At 42.6% G+C, this 25,676-nt stretch overlaps 1 protein-coding gene and 1 long non-coding RNA gene across 6 annotated transcripts in view; one reads left to right on the top strand and one right to left on the bottom strand.

The window, feature by feature from the left end:
* GLI2 (GLI family zinc finger 2) overlaps nucleotides 1-25,676 on the top strand; it is a 200,546-nt gene that overhangs the window by 129,093 nt on the left and 45,777 nt on the right. The window contains exon 3 of one of the 2 annotated variants that reach the window (XM_035128745.3): nucleotides 4,675-4,780. In XM_035128745.3, the coding sequence (XP_034984636.2) occupies nucleotides 4,675-4,780 (106 nt within the window). Of the gene's footprint in view, nucleotides 1-4,674; nucleotides 4,781-25,506; nucleotides 25,526-25,676 lie in introns of those variants that run through there. The other variant, XM_088652480.1, reaches the window with a different exon arrangement.
* LOC132592649 (uncharacterized) overlaps nucleotides 2,601-25,676 on the bottom strand; it is a 132,595-nt gene continuing 109,519 nt past the window's right edge. For 3 of the 4 annotated variants that reach the window (XR_009558161.2, XR_015945957.1, XR_015945958.1), the window contains exon 5: nucleotides 16,067-16,204. This is a non-coding gene — a long non-coding RNA (uncharacterized LOC132592649). Of the gene's footprint in view, nucleotides 2,849-5,188; nucleotides 5,308-16,066; nucleotides 16,205-25,676 lie in introns of those variants that run through there. The other variant, XR_015945955.1, reaches the window with a different exon arrangement.

Here is a 25,676-nt window from a genome sequence, read left to right as displayed (position 1 = left end):
AAAATGTGCAGACAAAGTGTAATTAGCAACCACATAATTACCTTCTTTGGCACAGAGTGCATTCATTCTGCACTGGGCGTATTTTGTAAACTGCTTCAAATAAGTCATCTTACTTGAAGCGCTATTAAATGTAAGCCCTTAATGGAGTTTTGATTGCAGGTTAAGTCAGAGCTACTGTAAGTTTGGCTTTCTGCTCTGCTTCTCACCCACCCCCTTAGTTGGATGGGGGTCCTGCAGATGACTTTCCCAGCACGTTCCAATTCTGTGTGGTAGCTGTGACTTCATCTGTGGAGAATCCCACAGGCGTACCCATAGGATCTGCTCTGTCATGCTTGCTGTGACCCAGTTCCCCCCCACCCCCGCTCTTTTGTCTCAGACCTTCTCTGACCCCTTCCCTATTCTCTCCTCTGATAATTCACCCCAGTCTATTATTAACGGTGCATTAAGCGGGAGGTTGTGGCGCTTTCAGGCAAGAGATCTTTCTTCTGCCCATTCAACTCCCTTAAACAGCAAGATCATTATTCGGATGACATCATAAAAACACTGATAACCTGGGGGCAGTTTGCGATCTAGGATTCTGATTGAATCACAAGTTCCTGAACTCTAAGGGACATCAAATGGAAATGAGGCCCGTGCCACCAGCTATAGCTGCTTAAAGGGGAAGGGGTGTGTTCCCATTTTGTTCCTCACAGCAAAACTACCGGTAGATGTTATAAAGTGAAGTCTCTTCCCCCCCCCCCATCCCCATAATGTCTGTAAGAGTTTATCCCACGCCTTGCATTTGATGTCATTAGACTTTTGTGTTTCTCCACCCACACCACCACCAGCCGGTAATGTGGACGGAGAGTGGACAGCCCCCTTCTTGCATTAATTACATAAAGGAGCTCCACAAAATTAAAGCAGCAGTGGGGCCGTGAACCCAATGTTGTGCAGCTCCAACAGCCACGTACTGAGCATAATCATCTGCAGTGGGAAAAGACTGCACACACAGACCTCTGTAGATGTTGAAACCCTATTAGCACAGAGTTACAGTTGCCATAGCTTCCACACATGTCCTGGTGTCAGCTTACACCACCACACTCAACAAGTGAATGTGGGAAATGTGGAAATTATCCAACACCGAGGGGGAAATATCAGCATAGTAGTTCAACTGCCCCTTTAAATCTCATGGAGCTTTTGAGTTCATGCACTTTTAGTATTAATCTGCATGACCTGCTTAGCAACCTGTAAATTATTGTGTTAAAATATTTTTTATTCAAATTTTTAAAAGAGAAAAGAAAATTGCATACAGTGGTACCTCGGTTTATGAACACAATTGGTTACGGAAGTCTGTTCATAAACTGAAGCGTTCATTAACTGAAGCAAACTTTCCCATGGAAAGTAATGGAAAGTGGATTAATCTGTTCCAGACGGTCCGCCGAGTACTTAAACTGAAGCGTTCATAAACTGAAGCGAACTTTCCCATTGAAAGTAATGGAAAGTGGATTAATCCGTTCCAGACAGGTCCGCGGAGTACTCAACCTGAAGCGTACTTAACCCGAAGCATGGGTGTAATTGGTTCCGGAAGTCTGTTCATAAACTGAAGTGTTCATAAACTGAAGCGAACTTTCCCATTGAAAGTAATGGAAAGTGAATTAATCCGTTCCAGATGGGTCCGCGGCGTTCGTAAACTGAAAATTCATAAACTGAGGTGTTCATAAATCGAGGTTCCACTGTACTTTATTTAAATTGCATAATAAACGAAAAGTCTGAAAAGAGCAAAGAAAAAACGAAAAAACAAAGAACAAAAAAAGGAAAAAGACAATACAATACCAAAATCCTACAATACAAAAAAGCCAATACAATACAAAAGAGAAGAAAAGGATTACATTTAAAATTCACTTCCAATCATTTATGTATCGCTTTCATTTATATGGCCTCTTTAACTTGCTGTTCTCTTTTAACAATTATATCTAAATTCATTCAATAACCTATATACACTTATCTCGCCTCGTGTATAACTCAGTCTAGACCTATCACTAAATTTGTTTTTATATTCTCTTTTTCCAAAAATTCTTCTACGAATTCCCACTCGGCCTTTATTTTTTGCTTCGGGATATTTCTAATTGTCACCGTTAACTTTGCCAAATTCATAAATTCTACCAATTTAACTTGCCATTCCTGGATTTTTCCACTTTCTACTTCTGTGCTATCAATATCCTAGCTGCCGCAGATGCTTAAAGAAAAATATTTTCTCTGTCTTTCGGTATATTTCCGGGGGTCATACTTAGAAGAAAGGCCTCTGGTTTTTTCTCAAATGTAATCTTCAGCATTCCCCCCCCCCATTTTTTCATAAATTTCATTCCAAAACTCAGCTACTTTGATGCACTTCCACCAACAATGATAAAAAATCCCCACTTTTTCTTGGCATTTCCATGGTGGTTTTATATATATTTGCATTTTTTCCAGTGTCAGATGCCGTCTATACCCCATTTTTAATATATTTTCTCATATTCCTATACATGCTGTGAACCTCATATTTACTCTCCATAACTTCTCCCATTGTGTAATTAATATTGGCCTGCCAATATCCTGAGCCCACTTGATCATCGTGCATTTACCTGTTCATCCTTGAATTCCCATTCTAGTAGAAATGGTCATCCAGTATGAGACAAAGGCTTTGTTTGCACAACTCTCTCCAGCGATGGACTCCGCAGCTCTCTTCAGTGGAAAGGAAGTAGATTCTCCACATGTTCTCTATTGTTGATTCTCTCAGGGTTAAGCCTTGGCACTGAAAACCGTTAAGTGCTCATGGACTTGGCATCAAGTTGGACAGAGGTTGGCAATGAAGAGTCTAGCAGCTATAAAACTGGAGTGTGAATGAGATTTTGTTTTCATTTGAGACCAGACAGGGTCATGATGCCCTTTCCACTTGGGTAGACACTAGCTGCATCTTTATTTAAAAGATTCCTATTACACAGGCCCTTTGAGCAGTGTCAAATCAATGTTTACATAGAACCTGGAATGGCTGGGGTTGGGGAGGTGGTAGTGAACCCATAATACATTCATATTAACTCCATAGTTGTTGTTTTTCTCTTTGGAGGTTTAACAGTTACTCTACTGTGTGCTGACATTGGCCAGGCTGCAAAATAGCTGCCAGGATTCCCCTGTGACTCTTAGAACAAGGCTGCTATGGAACCTTGAACTCTTTCTACACCATCATCTCTGATTTTACTCCTCTCTCAGCAGCCCTGGCAGCCAGATGGTTTTCAGAAGGGTGGAGATGATAGATAGATAGATAGATAGATAGATAGATAGATAGATAGATAGATAGATGATAGATAGATAGATAGATAGATAGATAGATAGATAGATAGATAGATAGATGATAGATAGATAGATAGATGATAGACAGGTGATAGATAAATATGATATTTTGTATTATTTCGCTTTTGCTCACTGTGCAGCTCAAGCAGTTTCCAAATATCCCTCCTGTGCTGACAAGACCACAGTGAAAAGAAGGGTTGGGGATGTTCTATAGCTAAGTTTTTATTCCTCCTAATAAAGTCAAAAGGGTCAGGGAGTGCCCAATCCCTCTTGCATTTTTATTTACATTGCCTGGACCCACCTTTAATAATAATAATAAATGCATTCATGGACCCACTTCCTAATTTTTGCACCATATTATATTTATATTTATTATATGTATATGGTGGCATGACTTCTCTTGCAACCCAACTTAGATCAGACTGTGACCTGGTAATGAGTTCCAACCCACCAATGGAAGACTGGTGTTCTAGGGCATGGTTTGAGGGCGTTAGGATACCATCTTGTTGAAGCTAAGCAGGTCTGGGTCAGGTCGGTTCAGTGCCTCTGAACCACATAAATGCTGCTTTGGGTTTCATGGCGGAAGGAAAGTGGGATCTAAATGTGGGGTTGAGTGGTCATACAAATGCATTAGTCAGTTTATCATTTTTGTGCAGTTTTACATCTCTCAGAAAACCACACTGTTAACTTTGGGGACTGGTAATAAATACCAAGGCTTGTAGCTTTCGTAAGCCACTGTAGGTGTTCTGAGGTCTTTGCAGACCTCTTTAATGAAGTGGAAACAAATGCACATCCGTGGGGCCACAAATGATGACAAGTAAGGGCAATGAAGTCTCTTTCAGTGGGACCACAACCACATTTACTTTCCAGTTCTTACTGCTAAAAGAGTTCACATTGGTGCTTTGCTTGCCTGTCCCACTCTTAAATAAATATTTCCAAGTTTGGATGTGTGTGTATGTACCTTAGGGAAAGGTGCTGCTACTGCTGACAGTGGAAGCAATTCTGGTCTGGGTTCCGCCAAGCTCTGTCGACTCTGATTTGCACTGGGAGCCGAGTATTCCTTGGTGCTTCCTATAATCTCCCTGAGTTCAAAGAGCGCTTAGCTGCTTGTCTTTGTCAAAAACCCTGTTGGAGATCTTTTATGTTGAAGATGTAGGATTTCTCCAAATGGCTTTGATTATTTATTCATTCTCCTCTAGTGTACGATAGTACAGATATCTCGAAGACCCCCTTGTTTGGCTCTGCACTTGCTCTGAAATGCATGGAGCTTTAGTGCTTTTGAAACTGTTTTGTGGGGCTTTTTCCCCTTCTTTTTAATAAAATGAAGAAGTTTTTTTGAAGTCGTTTTTCTTCTTTTTCCTTCCACAGTGCCGCAGCATCTTTTTCCAGCCTTCCATGCTCCTTTGCCAATTGACATGCGTCACCAGGAAGGAAGATACCATTATGAACCTCACTCTATCCATGCCATCCATGGGTAAGTTTTTACCAATTTGGTCTGGTGCTGTAGCCTCCTCCTTCCTGTGTTGGACTTTAATGACAGGAAAAAGAAAGAGATATGCTACGGCATATATAGCAAGGCCTTTCTGCAAGGGAAACCATTCTATTCTTAGCTTCCTCAGAATCTATTTATTTTTCCCTCTGTATAAATTTGTTAACTGGAATATTGACTACAGGTGTTATCAAATCACAGAAATTGGAGTGGTGTGTATCTTTATAAATAGTTTGTCATTCAGTTGTGTAAATAGTTCCATTGCTGATCGTCACAGCTCTATAAGGTCCTTAATTTGCTCTTTCCTCATTCCAATAGAAATGGAATAAATTATACAGAAATATGCCAATGAGATGGTGTGCTACAGCACATGCAACCATTCTATTCACTTACTTGGGAGTATGTCCCATTGGTCACAATAGGGCTTACTTAGTAGACATGTGTAGGATGCTGTGAGTTGGCTTCCTTTCCGGCTTCTCAGATTCCAGGAGGTGCTGCTAAAGACTAGAAATCTGCAAAAAGAAAAAAGAAAGAAATTTGCTAAAGAAAGGCAGGAAACTGAAATTCTCAGGAAACTGAGTCCTGTGCTTTGGTGCCGCATTCTGCTATGTTTTCTAATCCCAACTCAGGAGAAAGGTGGGAGATAAATAAATATAATAATGATAATGCTAGTAAAAAAAATGTTTTTCTGCACTGCTGCTGCAGAATCTTGGCACACACACACATGGGCATCGTTGTTCCTCCTCTTCCAATCAAATACAGGACCTCGTTGCCTTTCGTAAGAATTTTCAGTAGGCCCTCCTCTGTGTGCCCCCCAGAGGCAAAGCTACACTTTTAGGTGTTCATACTTTTGAGACTTACTCAGCAGCCAGTGATAGACAGCAAGTAATTCGCTAGAGATGAAAATGAGACTTTGGAGAAAGAGGAGAAAATGTCTCTAGAGAGGGGTCAAAATCCTGCTCTGGCTGTTTCCAAATCCAGCTGCAATCAGTGAGGAGAAAAATATGCCGTCTCCTAAGGACATGATGAAGAGCAGCACAGCTGACGGTTTCCTCCCCCTTTCCTCTTCTGGAATGCCCTGTTTCCGGATATCCCCCTTTTTAAGCAGGAGAAGAACTGCTGTGAGGATGAAGGCGAGTCTGAAGGTCTGACAGCTGGGCAATTTCATGCAATGGGGAGTTGCGGAGGTCTTTGAAAAAGGGTATTAACTGCTTCATTGTTGCCAAAAAATACCAGGCACAGTGCCTGGGACAAAATGTGCCTCCCTAGCTGGCCTGGAATATCCCTCGTTGGATTTATCACTGCATGGTTAGCATGCTGATCACTGTGGGGAAATGCCCCCATCACGGGGAGATGGGGGGAGCAGTTCAATATAAAACATGGCCACTGTTATCATGTCAGACAATTATAATGTAAGTCACTTTGAGTTCCCTTGGAAGCAACTGGCAAATCCAGTAAATAATAAAAACAACATCCATGGTTTCTGAAACTAAAACCTAGGGGTTTCATAGCAATGGATTTGGAGTGGCAACGGGAAATGCTCTGATCTTTTAACTGTTTAAAACAAAACAAAAAACAATACATTGCTCTGGAGTTCCATTCCTTCCATGCAAAATGAAGCATCTAGGGTGGTAGTCAACTAAGAGTGGTCCCACTGAAATGAATAAACATGACTAATTTTGGTCCATTACATTCAGTGGCTCTACTTTGAGTAAATCTTAGTCAAATACCACTCATAGCATTCTAGGATAGCTCTCTGCTAGTGGGAATTGCAGGTTCTACAACATGGTGATGAATTAACAGGCATAACCCCTCATGGAGTCAAGTGGGACTTACTTCCAGGTAAATAAGCATAGGCTTGCCACCTAGGTACTTGTAGATTGGGAACAACTCTGAGCCTGGATCTGCCCATCCTCTGGATGCAAACTGGATCATTCAAAAGAACACGTGCATATCTAACCCAAGCTGAGCCAATGCATAGTACTAAAAAGCAAGAGTGTGCGCATCAACCTTGGGTCTTGTATTCAAAATAAAGAACTCCTGTCTTCAGTTTGCTCTACTGCCAAGAAATGCCCACATATTAACCTCTGTACCTAAAACTGTCTTAGACCAAGGCAATCTAAAGCAAAGAGGTGGATGCCGTCCCCCAGTACCCTCATCTGATTGGGCTCTTAGGCTTCGGTTTCCTTTTTGCTGCTCTTTCCCCCAGCATCCCAGGGGACAAGGGATGAATTACTGTATTTTTCGCTCCATAAGACACACTTTTTCCCTCCTAAAAAGGAAGGGAAAATGTCTGTGCGTCTTATGGAGCGAAGGCCCGCTTGCAACAGCAGGCTTGGTAGCTGCCGTTGGGAGAGGCACAGCACAGCGCTTCTGCCAACGGCGGCTAGCAAGCCTGCCCCTACGAGAGGGGCAGCCAGCCTTAGTTTGCCTACCTATGAGCAAGATCTACCTGGATTACATCAGTTATAACCCTACCAGCTGCCAGCCTCTGACCCTAACCCAACTCCCCAAAGGATTATACTGTACTCTTTCTTAGTAACTGACTTGGTTGAAAGAACAATCAAAGGCATTAATGTCGGGTAAGATCAGTCTTTACTCTCTGAAATCAAAACACAAAGGTTTGTTTAAACAAGTTTATTATTTTGCAGACTTAAAATTGCAGCTTTTTTTTTTTAGCAACATGTTGTTTCTAACTTAATACTTCCCTACGTGACATAGAAGTTTACAGTTTATTTTGCTACTGGACAATCCATAACAAGAAGCAGTGCTTCCGGAGTTTGAAGTCAGAGGCCTCCTCTGTTTCCTTGGCAGAAACCTCTGTGGAAGTGAGGGAGTGTAGCCTTTCTGGTTGCACATTGAAAACAAGAAAAACAGACTTCTGGGTAAGGGTGGCTATCCTGTGGCCCTCCAGGTGTTGTTGGACTACAGCTCTTTTAAATAGTGGGTTTCGGCTCCTTTTTTTTTTTACTGATAATTATATTCTTTTTTCTAAACCGCTTTGAGGGTTTATTATGATCGAGCGTTATATAAATCTTGTGAAATACATATCTCCACAAGTGCATTTCTAAATCCCGAAGCACCAATTTTTTAATGCACCGTGGTATGTTTTGTGAGCCAAGAACTGCCCTGTAGAATTCAGGCTAGTTTTAACATTCCAATCTGCACATTCGTCTGGGGTGTGTAGATCAGGTCAGCCTGAATCAGAATTCACTGAAATGTAATTCCTCAAGCCTCCATAGCCACAAATGGCACAGGCAGGGGGCTCTGGTGGTGACTTGGGCCTTGCATAGTCATCTGGAAGGCCTTGTCCGTGGTCAGAGGTGGTTTAAGAGTAGTGCGACCACACTGGGTGCCAGCACCACAGGGGGCAATGCAACAGTGATGTAGAAGAGAGCAAGAGAGGTGGGGCACCAAATTTTAGTGGTAGTTCCCTTGTGAAATTATCTCCTTTTGGAGGTGCAGTAGGCAAGTGCTGCCTTGGTGTTTCACCACACATGTGTTTACTCAGGCATTCTCAGACACTCAATCCTGAGTACCAGATTTTACTAAACCTTTGGATATCTTTTTCTAAATTTTAATTTGTTACAACTGTATCCTTTTATTTTTGTAAACCTGCTAGTTATAATTCTGGTGAAAAGATGTGCAGGAAGGAAAGAGGGCTTCCTATCTATTATAGTGTACACTGACACCATCCTGTGCTTTAGATCAGATTGGTAAACAGAGTGGCCAACACTGTGTAGATTTCATGGATGCTACGGTAGGGGCTATTGTTTCCTGGTGCCATGAGAGACAATAGAATTCTGCTGCAGAATTGATAGGGCTATCCTGTGCTTATAACCGTGTACAAGAAAATCTCCTTATTCAAACAAAAGGAATATTTCTTATGATTATTCTACTTCAAACACAACATGTAAGTGTGTGTATGTGTGTGTGTGTCTACACAAGAATTCTAGTTCAAAACTGTAGACTATTTTCCCTGTGGAAAAGAAAGTAACAGTGCATACTCGGAAGAAAAATTGAGTCACCAAGCTTTGGCCTTATGATTAATATGATCAGAGCCTGACAGAGGGTCCCCCAATTCATCATGACCATATTCTAGCTGTCTACTTCCTTGCCTGTACCAAATGTATCTAATTACATGAACACTGCACAGCAAATTAAGTGTAGTCTCATTTGTTGTCAACCACAGAGTCTTATTATCTGCCTGCTGCTTTGTGTCAAAGGTTTGTTTTCTGACTGCTCAACGTGACACGGCTCTACATTCCCTTTCATCACTGTTTGCATATAACCTAATGAGCACAGGAGTTAGTTCATCACAGCTGTTGGGGACAGCAGCAGCGGGGCTCCAACAAGAGTCTGGTCGGGGACAGAGCAGAAGCATAGAAAATTGTTGTCTGGGCTTTTGTGTATCTCTAATGTGACCCTAAACTGGGACAGTCAACGTGGGACACATTTCATAGTGTGCAGTATGGGGTATCAAGTAAACAGATTTGCAGAGCAGTATCTTCATCTGGGGGGGGAGAGAGACAGAGAGACATGGTTTCCAGAGTTTCCAGAAAGCATCTCTTAGGCAGGAGAAAACTATGAAGTGACTGTTTCTGTGCCTGATGAGCTGGGCAAATGAATGTCTCTCTTCCGACATTGTTCTATGCAGGCAAGTATACACACATGGGAAACTGCATTGGAGAGTTCCTTCATGCACCCAGTTGAATGCATTGTAATAATTTCCACTGTGTAATAAGTTTTGCACACTCCTCCGCTGGCAATAAGTAAATCCCCGTGTCGCAAATGCTTTCCAGACCCATCTAAAGAGGAGACTGCTGAAAACAGTAGGCTTGGTGGAGGATGTTAATAGAAGAACCAACACAAGGGATACTCCCTTGACAGATACTCCCTTGACAGCCTCATGTCCGTTTAATTCTGTGGGACTGCCCATCTAAAATTCATCCTGGACAACTTAGAATTAAATGCCTTCCAAAAGTGTGAAATTATATCCAGATCTGCCGTGGTAGCCCTGGGAGCTCTGTTCTGTCCCTCCCTTTTAGTATGCATTTCTTACTCAAATTCATTTGTTCTCCTGTCCCACCCACTCCCCAAAAAAACTTCTGAAGGGAAAACCCCTAACTCAGCTATTTAAAGAAAAAGAAAAAGGCTGCTGACAAGCCTGGAGCCCTGAGGGCTCAGGCGCCTAAGCTCCATGCTAGAGCTTGACTTAGCAAGAGACTTCTTCAAAGCAGCTTCTTTCCTGTGGTTAAAAGTTGTCAGACACTATGAAATGTAACAAGAAAGATAGCATGGGGGGGGGGGCAGGAATGGATACCCTGGCACGTTTTAGGATTCAGCCTCAGCACTGCTGTTTTTATTCGGACGGAATTACAAAGCTGCAGGCGTACATACCTGGTAGAAATCCTCATTCGGTGGTGGTGGTGGAGGTGGGGAGTCCCTCAAATTTTCCCATAGTTTTTTTCTTAGCCACCCGTCCCCACCCCAGTCAATAAAACAGCCGTGCAAGTCAATTAATATAAAAAGAAAACAGACGGGGATTCTTCTTCAAACATGTTACCTTGGCCTTGTGCAGGAGAAAAGTGGAAATGGGGAGGTTATATGTTTTTAACAGGGACTTTGGGAATCAGTGTCTTCTGCATGACAATGTTTTTCACAAGCACGCACGCGCACACACACCAGCTGTAAAGAAGAGAGCAGAGCCATCCCAAGGGCTCCTCCAAGTAACATGTTTATTAAGCATTCTCCCTGATTTACCTGTCCAAAGCTTGCACAGAGCTTAGGAGATGTTTGCTCTTTATTTGCATTCAGATTTGTTTGCAGGGATGTTGTACAGCAATGAGCATTCATCCAGATTCGTTTGTACAGAGGCCATACATCTCCCATCAATTGATCATTATCTCGAACATCTTAGTGCATTTTACCACCAGTTCCTAACCGCAGAAAAAGCTATTTTTTAAAGTGCAAAAGAACAATCTAAATTTCTCCTCAAAAAAGTGACAGCCCTGAGGTAACCTGAGACATTTTGCTGTCTGAGATGCAGTGGAAATTGCTGCCTCCTCCCAACTAAGTCAAGGTGTTTGGCACTCAAGGCCAGCGAATTCCCCAAAAACCTATTCCTTTCCCTGGAAGCAACAATATTTAATCATAAGAATAATAGTAATAAATAAAATTACTAATAATTCACTACAATTTCATGACATCCAAAATCAGCCACCCAATTAGGCCTCACTCTGCCTAATAGTAGGGCCAGTGCTAGAGAAAAGTTGGAGTGATCCAAGAAGGCCATGGGATTCAAATCTCAATAAAAGACTGTGCAGTTTGGGGATAAGCCATAAGTGTGAGCAAGCCCTAATGTTAGATTGCTGGAGAGTGCTGGGGGGTGGGGTGGGATTGTGTGTTATTCTCTAAACATTACGGTCTGTAAATAAGTTTTGGGTGTTTTTTTTCTGCACACAGTCTCTAAAAACTGAGTAGCTGAGGAAAGGGGGAAGGTTACTCTATATAATTTCTGAATATTCAAACTTTGTGTGTCAGATTTACACCTAAGCAAGTCTAGTTTCTATCTGCAGTTACAATAAGAGTACAGCAGCATATTGCCCCAAGCAATCTACTGAATTTTGATCTGAGGAAGGATTAAGATGCAGTTCTGTGCACTGCCTAAGGGAATAAGCTCCATCGAAGACTGTAAGTGAATAATATTTTAACTGTCTAACACAAAGACATGGATCTGTAAACATGAAGTGGGCACACACTACTTCAAGTGCCCAAGAATTTAGAAATACACAGCTACCTTTCATGTCCGATGGGAAGTCAAAAATCCCTGCTGTATGGATGATAGATATGACTACCTGTAAAAATGTGCCATATAAAGTGCCATATAAAGTGTGATACAGGGTGAATAAACGGCGTTTCCGTGTGCTGCTCTGGTTCGTCAGAAGCGGCTTTGTCATGCTGGCCACATGACCTGGAAGCTGTACGCCGGCTCCCTTGGCCAATAATGCGAGATGAGCGCGCAACCCCAGAGTCGGTCACGACTGGACCTAATGGTCAGGGGTCCCTTTACCCTTACCCTTACCCTTACCTTTACCTTTACCGGGTGAATGCTATCTCCAGATACTGTTTACTGTCCTGCCATGGTTGTCTTGTCCCAATGTGGCAATCTGTGACCAGATTCAGATGTAATTCTAAACCATAGTTTTGTGATAGATGAACAAACCTCAGGCTTTCATACTCCCACCCTTCCTTCTTCTCCAGGGTGGCTGCAAGGAAGAGATCAGAAACAACCACTTCTATATTCAACTAACCACTGAATGTTGTTTTGACCAAAGTGAGGCTGCTGTTAGTTTTAATAAACCACAGTTGGATCTTGGATTGTTTGGATAAACTATTGTTTAAACTAACCATAGCTTTTCCCATTCAGTCAAATCACAAACTGTGGTTAGTTGAAAGTGGAAACAGTTGCTTTCAACTTCCTCTTCATAACTATTCCAGAGGAGGAGGTGATCGGAAGCATCTGTTGCTTCTTGAGGCTACAACAGAGAAAGAGTAGGGAGATGTATTGCACACAAATCACTAAACTATGGTTTAATGTTATGTCCAATTGCAATTATGTTGTTTAAATATATTTGATGGGAAAGATATTTGTCATAGGGAAAATGAACATATTTCAGAGCAGCTCCTGGTGTTAATTTTTGTCATATTCATCTTTAAAAACCTCTATTCAAATCTTAAGCTGTCTTCCAGGCTTCTCTGAATAAATACCCCAAAATATGGAATTAGCACAACTAACATGTATGTATCTTATGGTATTGACATTGGCTAGGCTCTTTTAACACCTCTTCTGATCCATATCAGCAAAAGTTAATTTAGAAGCACTCACTGTTGAATTATTTTTCTTGGTATTGATTCAGTGTTTTATCCAACTAAGATATACTCAGAGTAGATTCATTGATATCAATGGACTTAAACTAATCTTGTCCATTAATTCCAACCAGTCTACTGTACTTTGAGTCAGATACAACCGTCAAAATAGTTTCCAGATTATATCCTACATATTCTGATTTATTTATTTATTTGTCTTTTATGGATGTTCCAATTGTACACTTGATTTCCATTGTGTGAGGGAGAGTGGGAGGTGTGCTGCCAAGACTGCCTCCCCCCGCCCCCCACTCCACCTCACGCAAGCATATATCCTCCTCCTCTTTTTTCAGCCCTCCATGTATTGGAAAGCAAAGGTCTGAAGCAAGGGGCCTTATTGTGCAGGAAAGGATTAAAGCAGGGGTCGGCAAAGTTTTTGTGGCTTGGGCTGGTTCATGGTCCCGCAAATGCCGCGGTGGGCTGCAGTATGTGTGTGTGCACGCATGCACAAACACTATTTCCGGTGCTCCTTCTGGCACGGAGGAGGCATACACAGCTTCCCATTAGCTGCAGGAGCTTCCTGCAGCCAATGGGAAGCCGGCCAGCGTTGCAGAAGGCAGTCCCTGCTCTGCTCCACGCCGGTTTAGCACGCCGCATGGGAGCTGACTGAGTGGGCAGCAGGGATCCCCAAGCAGGCGGTGGGGGTACATGGGCCGGCTAAGTGACCCCCATGGGCCACTTGTGGCCCATGGGCCTAGGGTTGCCGACCCCTGGATTAAAGAGGAGGCTCCCTACTGCATGCATTCAGCCTTATGGAGGATGAGGAAAAAGAAGACAGGGAGACAGGGTTTGACAGCACTTTCACTGGTGAAAACAAAAACTCGCATACAAATTGAACACCCAAGTAGGGCTATGACATCTACCCTCCCCTTTTTAAAGCCAAGCAATTGGTGTGATGTGAAGCGCTTTCCAACCTTATTGATTTCAGCAGCAACTTTGCCCACTTCTCCAAGCTGAAATCAATTGCTATAACAGGATCCTTATGATCTTTGTTTATCTACAAATATATCTGCATCTGCATGTTAAATTGGCCAAGTAATTAGTATTTTGAAATGAATTTCCAGGCAGAAAAAGTCCCTCCCCCAGCATAATAGACAGGCGCTTATTCTTACTGTGTTTGGTGTATCACCGTATCACTTTCCGCCTCTTGTGGGAACTTTACATTACACCAGTCTTCCTTTCTAGCTGCCTCTGTTCATTTTATAGGTCTCTTATCTCTTCCATATGCAGGGGGAACATTACTGCTATCAGTTTATCAAATGGTATCACTATTAATTGGGCAGCATTCCCTATTATGATCTCCCAGATTTGTTCTGTGGGGACAAACCTTCTATTTGGCAAATTAGCACATGACCTTGTGCACACAGGCTTTCCTTGTGGGAAAAAAATCTTTTTGTGTCTAGTCCATTACATCAAAAGGACATATTTCTGTCAAAAAATATGGCTTATCTAGTATCCACAGGCAGATAAAAAAGGAACACACCTGTCTTTAAAGTCACTTTTTATAAAATGAAACTTACAAGCCAGTTTAACTTAATAGCACCCATTTTGACAAAGCCACAGTGTTCACTCTTATGTACTTTTCCACAGGATTTACTTTTAAGTCTTTGGCTTTTTTGATCAATGTTTCTTTGCTTCTTTGCAGCTGGAAGTTCATCCAAACTCAAAGTTAGCAATTGAATGTGCAAAAGTTGTTTTCTTGTAGCTGTTTGGTGAACCTCATGACATTTGGTAAAATCTACACCACTATTCTTAAGCTTTTTGAGGGGAAGCCTCAGCCATTACAATGGTATAAATGTTATCCAGGGCTTCACACCTAACCACACTTACCTGGAAGTAAGTCCCATTGAATGCAAAGAGACTTACTTCTGAGTATACATGCATACTGTAAGTCTGCTGTAAGTCTGTATGATAAATAGGCCCATTAACGCTGTTGTTGGATCCTTGTTTACGTTATTCATTTAGTAAGGGCGACAGTAATGGACAACAGAAGTTAGATGACCGATAAAACCAGGGAAGTACCTTGTGACCTACATACAAATATCACTGTATGTACTGCATTTATTGGGAGTAGGAGTAAAAGGAAATAAATGGTTTATGTGTATTTCATTGTTTTGTCATCTCTATTGAGCTCTGTTCCATCTCTGACTTAGTGCTAGTAGCTATTTGGTAATCCACTGGAGGACATCTTTTTATTATTTCATTCCATTTATAGCTCTCTCTAAAAGCACAAATTCAGAGTGGCTTACTTTCCCCCCAAAAAAGTAAAACAGTAAGATAAAATATACTGGATGTATAAATATACAGCTCAAATGGCCCTTAGCATATGTCAGCAGTACACTAGAACATAGTCTAAATAACAGCCATTTGCGTTATTGTACAGGCTGATTTGATGGCTGCAAAGTATATATATATATGAGTGAGAAAAGATGACAGGCATCCTTACAGTGACAGGAGAAAAAAACATTCATGCCACTGCCTACATGGGGTGTCGCTGTGGTTCTCACGGTATAATCAACACATACAGTTCTAGCTGCCCATGTTTTTTGTTCCGTGATCAAAAATATAATGCTCAAAGCAGCTTACAACCATCAATACGTCACAAAATGAACAATTGCAAGGATAATTTCATAATAACCACAATAACAAAGCAACAACACAATAGCAAATGTAACAGCATACAAAAACAACAACATGTCCATACTATAAATGTAGCAACATTACATCTCCTGGCAGTAGCAGAAATATAAGGGGAGTCTGAACCTTTTCATTCTTATCTCAGGCAATCAAGATTCTGTGCAGGGAAGCACAGAAAAGTTCTCCCCACTTCAAACATTATGTTGACCACAATGATAGTATTAGAGGGGGCAGGGGTAACTGGGCATCCCCAGGCCAACACACTTGCCCTCTGTACACAAGTAATGTGCAAAGAGGGGTTCATGTCAGGCCACAAACCAAAGCAAACATGTTAATTTGTGTGACATCAGAGCTCATGTAGACCTGTGTGGTATTAAGTTCTGTGTCCTTCAATTATACTTCTTTAACGGGTACAGTGTCTGTTTTCTATGTATGTGTACAGATTGCTGATTTGTATTTTTTGTCTGTGCCAAAAACTGTAGTTTATTTGCCTTCTGCACATATTTCTGCGGAACAAAGTTTGTTTTGAGAGAGGGAAAGCTCACAATTCGATTTAGTGTGCCGTGAAAGTTGGGTTTTTTAAAAACGAAAGTGTTTTAGAATGGGATGTTGCATAACAATTAGAAATATACAAACAGAATGTGAAACTAAAACACGATCTTTAGTCTATGTTTTAGATTTGCAAAGTTTCTGTGTTGGAATTTGGTGGGGTTAGACCAACAGAACCAACAGAAATGATGAAGTCACTGGAACCCATGGTTCAGTCAATAAGTGTGTTGTCAGTCACAAACAGAAGAACGTGGTCTTCTCCAGAAGATCCCCATGCAGTTCCATGCTGCAAAACATCTGAAAGGAGGAAGAGATGAGTCAATCCAATTAGACTATGTGGCTTGAAAGATCCTACAGGCTGCAGTCTAGCGCTGGACCACCCAAGTGGCTGTGGTTAAAAGCAGACCTGATTTGGCAGAGGTCTGGATCTGAATGCTCTGCCAGAATTTCATTGAACAAAACATGCTCTTTGGGGGGGGGGACCAGAGTTGGGTGCCCATCAGGCTAATCATCTCCATATCTGCACTATGTTTTGGCTCTTCCAAATGATTTCAAGTGGGTGTCTGGAGGCCTCTAATTTGATGCTAAGCCAGAGGTGCATCATTGCACATTCCATGCACCAGATACTGATTAGCCACAAGATAGTGCCTTGAACTAGGTACTAGATTGCTATTTTAAGAATTGATATGAAAATGGGCTAATAACACAAAACATGACACATTTAGACTGCACTCCTAAGCATGCATACTTGGGAGTACATTTCGTTGAAGTCAGCAGGACTTCTGATAATTGGTCTGAGATTGCTCTGCCGGTCTACTTCTTCTGATTTGGTGTTCCTGTAACAGCTGCTGCATCCATTTAAACAATCTTCCTCAATATGGTTTCTTCACATTCTTTAGATGCTTGTTCTGTACAAGCCAAATGAGGGCTTAGGGAGCGGCTGACCAAGGACCTCACTTAAAAAACCTCTAATAAGATCCCACAGTGTGACCACATGTGCCAAATGACTGCTGGTAGAGCTAGGGATGCAAACTTGTGGTTAATAAACAAATAACATTAAAAGGGCCACTTTTGAAGTTATTTTTTACTTCACGGGTAAACTTTAAAATCTGTCTCTTTGCTTCATCATCATTGTGCTTGCATCTCCTCTTAGCTTCATGGGACTTTTACCATGTGTTACATTTCAGATTTAACAACTTTAAGGGTGCATTTGCCACTGTATGCTTTGAGGCATAAAATAACTCATCATGAATATTTCTCATGACAATCATAAGAGAAATGCTTTGCAAAAGAAGGCCATAAGAGTAAGAGTAACCATGCCCATCAGACCAACATTATGTTCTGCATATCTCTCTCTCTCTCTCTCTCTCTCTCTCTCTCTCTCTCTCTCTCTCTCTCTCTCTCTCTCTCTCTCTCTCTGACAGTGGCAAGAATGGGGTACATTAAATTAGAAGGTGTTTCAAAAGATCTAGCCAGGGCCGGCTCATCGTAGACCCCCGGTGGCGCAGGGCACCATGGCGCCGGCCCGCCAGGAGGGCGCCGCGAGCTGCGCCCGCCCGCTGGCCGGCCGGTTCGCCGGTCTGCTGCGCAGCTGCGTGCGGCGCCCACCTGCCCACCAGGGCGGGAGAGCGCCGGAGAGACCGCGCTGTGTCTGCCCGCCCGCCGCGCAGCAGCGCCGCGCCCACCCGCCCACCGCGTTGGGAAATGGGGCGGAAGGGCGCCGGACAGATCCGGCGCACCATGGCGACAGGGGCGCTTAAGACGGCGCTGGATCTAGCTGGCTTATCCTAGCAATTTGGGCCTGCAGAATATAGTCTGCAATGAATCTCCTCCACAATGATGAGGAGTGTAGAGGAACTCCATACACAGTGGGCAGGAAATCAGCAGAACATGGAGTGAATGAGAAGAGACAGATGTGGGGGGTGTTGATTGGCCAGCTTGGCTGCCTAGTTTACTCCACTTTCTCCTCCCCCAGCTCATTCACGGCATTTGATGGGTGTGCTCCTCCCCTGAGCAATCCAGTGGCCCAGACCCTACAGGCAGCCTTTTCACCCTAGGACCAGGTTGCCAAATGCAGCCAAGGAAGGAGCACATGCACCCAACAAGCATCATAACTAAGGAAGGCGAGGGTTATTGTGGAGTAGGGCAAAAAAGCCAACCATCTCATTCCTCCTTCCTTGCCTTCATCCTACCCTCCAGGCACAGGAGAGATGGGTCATAATACGATTTTATTATCGTTTTCTTTCACTGGACACAATCCAGCCTTGGTGAAGCATTTTAAGTTCCATTGGTTTAAACTGTAGGTGGGGAACCTGTAGGGCTCCAGATGTTGCGGGATTGCAGCTCCTATCATTCCTGACCATTGGCCATGCAGCCTGGGTTTGATGGGAACTGCTGTCCAGGAACATCTGGAGGGCTACAGGTTTCCCACTCATTGTTTAAATTAAGTGGAAAGCATGTTCTCAGTGGGAAAAGCAGGGATCCACTGATGAAAAATGGCCATGCACATGCTAGGAGGGTGCATCAGTTCTGTGTGGGCTGAATAATGAAGTGAATTGGGGTTATTCAGGGGTCTCTCACCTCCTCCCTGTGTGGAAGTAAATTGTCAATGACCACTCCCCTCCAGCTCATATCAGGGCCACCATGAAGCCTTGTGTCACTCTGTTTCTGTGCTTTTCTGTGACATTTCCTATAAACTGCTATGTTTCTGTAGGTCTTTGGGCTTTGTAAAAAAGGGAAGCTGTCCAAAATGTTGCTTGAAGAACACTGAAGAGCTGCGGGTTGTTATTATTATTATTTGAAGCACAGCAGCAGAGGATTTTTCTACAAGCTAAAAGCTTCATTTTTAAAAAAATCCTATGTTGCTCTGCTGTAACAAAACAAAATTCAGAGCTCTTCAAAACTCTCCAGCCAGTCTTCTAAACAGCCTCATATTGCAAGTACTATTGGAGAACACAAACAACCTTTCACTGGAAAGAAAGGCTGGCATGAATCTGCAAAGTTTCCCCCCCCCTTTGTTAAAAAAAAAAAGGAATATGCATCATTCAGATACTCATAATTGTTTTAAGGTAAGAATGAGACAAGGCCTTGTTCCCTACTACCCAGAAAAGAGATAAAGGAGGGAAGAGAAACCATTTAACTTCCCCTGATCTATTTGAAATCAATTTGGGAGACTTTATCCACTCTGAAGGGCCTTATGTGCCTGTAAATTTCATGCACTTTGACCAAAAAGGGAAAAGTTTATAGCCCTTTTTCAGTCCCTCATGATAACAGGAATCAGGAACACAGAGCTTCCTTTTATACAGAGCAACTCAGAACCCAAAACACAGATCAAAGTTGAAAGAGAATAGAAATAATCAGAAACAGAACACAAATTTTAAAAACGCAGTTAAAAGACAAATCTTGGGACCCATGCACTCTCTTGCACATGAATGCATTAACCACCCCTCAGTTTTATAGGTTAAAAAGAGGGACCCCCTAAAATAAAATGCTGCATTTTGATTTAAAGGCTCCATATTCCACTCTTGTATGTTCCTCAAGGCCTTCATGCAATCTGATTATTCATTAAGGATCCTTTGAACTTTATCCTTTGACTTCTCATGTAACTTATTCATGGAAAATCTGAGCTAAATTCAAGTTCCTAGCCATAAGTTTGCAAATAACCTGATGATACTAAATGTTTGCTTGCTTTCTCTCGAGACAGGAAAAAATGTAGGGGCATCCAAGTTCAGCATTCTTTTAGAACTACTCCCAAGGTGATTGCAGAAAATTGTACTGTGGAAGAAGAAAATGGTGCGACGAATGCACCTTAAGAGTCTAATTTTGGCTGGTTTCACCCAACCCAAAGCCAAATCTCTCATTGTGGACTTTTCTACTATGCCAGGGGTGACCAACCTGGTGCTTTCCAGATGTTGCTATACTCCAGCTCACATCAACTCTAGCTAGCATGGCCAATGGTAAGAGATTATGGGAGCTGAAGTCAAACAACATCTGGGGGGCCACAGGTTCCCCACACCTGTCCTTGGCAATACAGTGTTGTGGTCCTCATGTGCACCAAGCCATAAAGTTTTTCCCCATCTCCATGGTTCACTATGGGCTTGTGTGCCTATGTACAAGGTTTTCCTGCATTGAAGAGTTTCAGGTTCCCCAATTTAATTTCCGCCGTCCATGATCACTCTTGCTAGATATAAGCTACACACAAAAAGTAATCTTCTTCCTGGAGTTTATCGAGTGCTAAGCACTCTTTGATTGGATTAGAGTTTCAAGTTAGTGCTGAACAGAAATGTAAGAGTTCATTTCATGAGCGTTGTCCCTGTCTGTGAAAGGTGCCACCTTTTTTTGGTGCCTACTATGGCATTTCCTTCAACTTCAAAAGCGTGAAATAAACAAAAGAACCAAATGCTGCAAAATATTTGCTGTGGCCTTTGGGATACAGGCCTTTGGGATACCAGCAACCAGCGGTCCAGAGCTAACATTATGCAGCCCTCAGACCAACTGCATAAAGCTATCAGTCTCAACCTCTGGCAAGAGGGATCTGCCCCTCACCAGCAGCCTACTGTATTGGAAAGAAGAAAGAGAGAGAATGAGGTGGCAGAAAGAAAAATAAAATGGAGGGGCTCCAACCACTCACATGTGTCCTCCAGCAGATTTCCTCCAAGGGAATGTAGCCCTCAATAGAAGAAAGGTTGCCCACCTTAGCTATACCCACTTACCTGGGTCGGAGTCAATTGTATCCAGTGAAATTTTACACAGAGTATACCCTCTGAACTTAATGGGCCTGAGTTAGTCATTTAAATGGGCCTCCTTGGAGTATTAATAAGATTGAATACAACCTATTGTATTCAACCAGGGTTACTCCTGGGTTGACATCTATAGGATTGCCAGAACTCTGGTGGATTCCATAAAGAGACCCCTGTGCTTTATAATTTAATAGCCAGCAACCCACTAGTATTTAACGCTCTGTTCCTTATAAATGTTGATTGGGTTAATGGCTTCTTTCCAACAACCTCATTTAGGGAGCTCCAGCTGGTTGCCTAACCCTGTTTCCTGGTATGTAAATGTGGGTTTAGGGCTGATCCTCACCAATCTGCCTACAGGCAGACAGGCACCTTGTAAGGCTTTTGTTCATGTGTGTGTGTGTGGGGGGGGTTCCCATGGCAGTAGTATTCCACTTTATGGTTCTTGGAATCCAGCACAGCCTTATTATTTTCATTTTTTTAAGAAAAAAAGCCAAGCCAGAGAGAATGATTGAATAAGAATGGCATGCATAGGGGTTAAAAGTAATTATAAACAGGTTTGCAAAACTCCTGTTACTTAGTTGCCATCATATGGGTGCCTTTACAATTCGGCCCAGCAACCAGACTGCGCTAGTTGGAAAGGAACAGCGCCAACTCCACAGATCGAAGTGGCCAAAGACCATATATGGGGTAAGGTGGCCCTGCCAGTAAACAGCTGTCAAGGTTTTGGGTTAATAGTAGCACTTGGTGCGGTGGCAGATTGGCAGCAGAGGTGCCATACGCTGATAGGGTCTCACTCTAACATGCCACAGAGGAAAATTGGGACACGTGTGGTGTGCGTCTTTTGCTAAGAGAACCATAGACTTCTAGAACCATAAAGGTGGACACAAACTCTGCCTCCCAAGGGTCTACCCGCTGCCAGGCCAGAATATCCAAGTTGCCCTGGCGGGGCAGGTTTCCTGGAAACTGAGAGTGCACATTCTCTCCTTAAAGCCAGCTGCCAGTGAGGAAAGCAGCCAGTCAGGGGGCAGAGGGGAAGCATGGAGGGAGCTGGAGCCTGCCTTCTTCTCATCTGACAGAGTTTGTAGCTCTTCAGGCGCCACCACCACTGCCACTCAGGGCACCCACTTGGCCGCTCACCTCCCAGACCGAAGAGGGTGCACATCCCAGCCGAGCACAGTTTGCACCACTGCCACACACTCCTCTCTGCTCGCCCTTGATGCACCCCGCTACCATGCTGAGGTGGTTGGCACACTGCGCTCTCAAGGGTGCAAGGAGACCCAGGTGCCCAGCAGCGTGATGAGGAGTTTGGCGGCATCTGCCAACATCCAAAATTCAGGTTGAGTATGTGGCTTCAGCTTCTGAATCAAGTGCAAGGGAAGTCCCACACAAAGAACATTGCCCATGTTCCGAAATACTGTATACCAGCAAGAGGATTGAAGAGGAATCTTTCTATACTCCGGTTTCCATCTCTCCCTCTCTCTGAGCTGGCTGTGCTCAGAAATCTGGCTGGCTCTTACATTCTGTAGAACTGTAATACGTATAAAGTCTTTTATTTATATAAGTGCTCTTTATATAGAATTTAAATAGGATGGTTTTCAGTACCTGGCAAATGGCTAAGCTGTTAGGATTGCAGCCAAATGTCTCTTTTTAAAATGAGTCATATTTTACTTTAAATTAGCAAAAATGAATGTATTTTCTTTGCACTCTAGACTAAGCATGCCTTTTTATTAAAAAAAACTTGCTGAATGCTTTATGTATAGAACAAATAATATCTATTTGGCTAGCATTGGGACTTACGTCATGCTGCATGCTGACAGCCTACTGTAAACATTATACTGTGTATAAGTAAGCCTCTGTCCACTGCTAAATGGTAAAAAAATCATATGCCATACATTGCAGAAATCTCAGATCATAAAAAGAGCCCTAGATTTGGCCAGTTTTCAAGCACACACAGTCTTAAGCGCACAGATTCAGGAATGAACACAAAAGACTTGTTCTCCTCCAACATGTCAAAAGATCTCTTTTCTTTCAGTTTCCGTGTTCAGACATAACGATAAACCACAGGATGGCATCCAACTGGTGTATTTCCAGGGATGGAATACATCTATCTGTGAAATGGGGAACGAAGCCATTTTCAGCAATATCCCCTCTCCCTTACAGTTCCTCACCCTCCCTGAATCTTCCCAGAAGGATTGGAAGATCCTCCAGAGCAGATTGAGGGGCAAGGGGTTGCAGGGGAGAGGAGGAATCACAGAAAATTGCACACCAATTGGACATCCCCCTGTGGTTTATTGACATGGTCAAACAGGGACACTGAGAGAAAATAAATCTTTTGACGTATTGGCTCACACGCACCCCTTCTCTGGTGCACCCAAGCATTTCATATTGTGACCAAAGCAGGCCATCTAGCATTATATAAGCAACACCATATCTATCTATCTTATTGTTGTTTAGTCGTTTAGTCGTGTCCGACTCTTCGTGACCCCATGGGTCTATCTTATCTATCTATATCTATCATCTGTCTATCAACTAACTAACTAACTATAGATCTCATAATTCACCTATAGATCTCATAATTCACCTGTGTGGATGGTACCAGATTGTAGTGTCTTAACAAAGTCCATCTGTATGAGTCAGTTTCTCTTTCTAGAAACAATTCTATAACTTAATTTCCCTACCAAAACACCAGTGTTTACTCAGTACGAAATCTGTTCTTTGTCAGCTTAAAACAGCGATTTCTTTATTACTGCTCCGCAAAGGGAATGGCATTCTAGGCCTGACACTGAAGCAAGTCTGGTTCAGCCTACAACAATGTTGTAATGGAAGCAGGGTGATCTTGGGGTCAAGCAGAATGGGATTTGTGTACAGATATGTGTCTGCATAAGAAACAGAGGCATGTGCTGAGAGAATGAGAGATGAGGCCTGGCGGAAGCCTCTGCTTTTCTCCTATTGATTGTTACAATCCAGCCACAGATAAGCATTTTTTATATAAAAAAGTTCTGTTGATTTCAATGAGAGAGTTAAGCACATAATTTTAAGTATGCCTCTCTTGGGGTGCATTAATTTCTGCGCAATCATTTTAGGCAATCTTGGCACTTACAGAAGCATTTCAATATTATACAGGGACATGATAAGAGAGCCCAGTCACTGTTGCCTAGTCTTTTCTTCTAATGATGTGCAACTATAGTGGTCACTTACGTATTTGACAGGCCCAGAGTTGTTGCTCCTATGTTGAAGAAGTGTTTTATGATACTTGATGTATGCTTAGTCTAACTGCCCCCCTTTCCTCCTGCACCTTTCTCAAAACATTCTTTTATAAATTCTCATCATCGTTTTGCCAAAAGCCTATAAGTCCAAGTGGTATTTTACTGCCATTAGCCCATCTGGCTCAGTATTGTCTGTGTTCACTGGCAGAAGTCTCTCCCAGCCCTACCTAGAGATGATGGGGATTGAATTTGGGATATACTGCATGCAAAGGAGATGTTCTACCACTGAGCTTTGGCCCTTCCAAAGTGAGGGAGGTCCTGAATTCGCAAGGACCCCTTGGTGGGGACCACATACTCTCTGTACATTTGGGGGGGGGGTGGACAGAGTCCATCACTACCATTTTCAGAGGCGGGCACACATACAGTAATCTAAACGATATTACCAGAGCATGGATACAGATACAACTTGAGTTCTCCTGTATTTATTCCTCTGGAGAAGAAATAAAGTACTTCACTTGGGGACACTGTCATAATATGGTGACACCTGTCTTCCTGTCCTCCTTTGGGGTGGCCCAGTCCCAGAAGCGCCAGCTTCTCCACAATCTCGCTGGGTTAAGAGTACAGCCTTAATCATTCTCGTGTGTCAGAATGTTGGGAACTGGCTTTAAAATGTACTTATAACTTTTATGGATTAAAAAAGAAAAAACATTCTGTTAAGAAGAACTTGCGAGCCGTCAGCTCAACTCTCATTGTTGCGGAAAGGTTTGTTCCAAAAAAGTTAGGGCTTGCTGGACTTAAAATAAAAAGAACATGTAAGTACGATAATTAGATAAAAAAAAGGATATTAGGCCCTGAAGCAGAATGTTTACTTCCTTTGATGTAGTATGGAAACATATGCCTGTAAAAGTGGGTTGTGAGGCATGTTAAACAGCAACAAAAATCACCATTATTAAGTTTGAATCAAAGTTCTGTCTTTACCGCATTAATTTAATTTGGTTTCAGAGGTCCCCATCTCAGTTCTAATTTCTGCCTTTGATGCTTGCCTAGGAGGGGCAGGGGCTATGTATTTGAGGTTCACCTTCTTTACTCCAATGATTTAGCCATATACTATTGGCTATAGCAGTTAGGCCTGTCACTGCCTGTTGAATTTCATGTGCTAAGTTTGATGAGGGACAAAGCACAATCCTATACATGTCGACCCAGAAGTAAGTCCCATTGTGCTCCATGGGGCTTCCTCACTGGTAAGTGCATATAGGATTGCAGCAAAATTTGCTATCTTGAAAGAGTTTACAAGTATAGGTACACATAAGACCACAATCAGCATGCTGGAACACAAGTTCCCCAGGCCAAAATAAGACCATGCACTCACCACACTAACTTAACTTCGTGAGAAAATGGCTCTTAGGTATGGTCTGCCCAAACAGCAGAATGAAGTGGGAATGAGATGGTAGCGATCTGAGCTAGGAGAATGGATTTTCCCATTTTGGATTGTAGGTGGTGGGCAATATTTTAAAATATTATTTCATGTAAAAACAACAATTCCCTGCAAACAAAAAAAGTAGCACAGCTACTTGAGTGGGGCTACCTTTCCCTATTGTGTAATTCTTTCTTTCAGGGTTTGGGATGGAGGACCATTCAGAACTGGTGGTCTCCCACTTCTCATCTTAAAAAAGGTACAGCCTACTATAACCATCTCAGGATTGTTATCACCATAATGCTTAGGTGCACAAGTAGACCAAGCTGGAATTCACACTGTAAACGGCAGAAGGACAAAAAGAGTCACATTAAATGTCTCGTCCTGTTAAAAACTTAATCCTGCCAAAC

The sequence above is a fragment of the Zootoca vivipara genome, chromosome 1, assembly GCF_965207765.1.
Source record: "Zootoca vivipara chromosome 1, rZooViv2.hap1.1, whole genome shotgun sequence".
Taxonomy (NCBI): Eukaryota; Metazoa; Chordata; class Lepidosauria; order Squamata; family Lacertidae; genus Zootoca; species Zootoca vivipara.
Note: the sequence above shows the minus strand (reverse complement) of the source record. Positions and strands in the feature narration are given on the sequence as shown.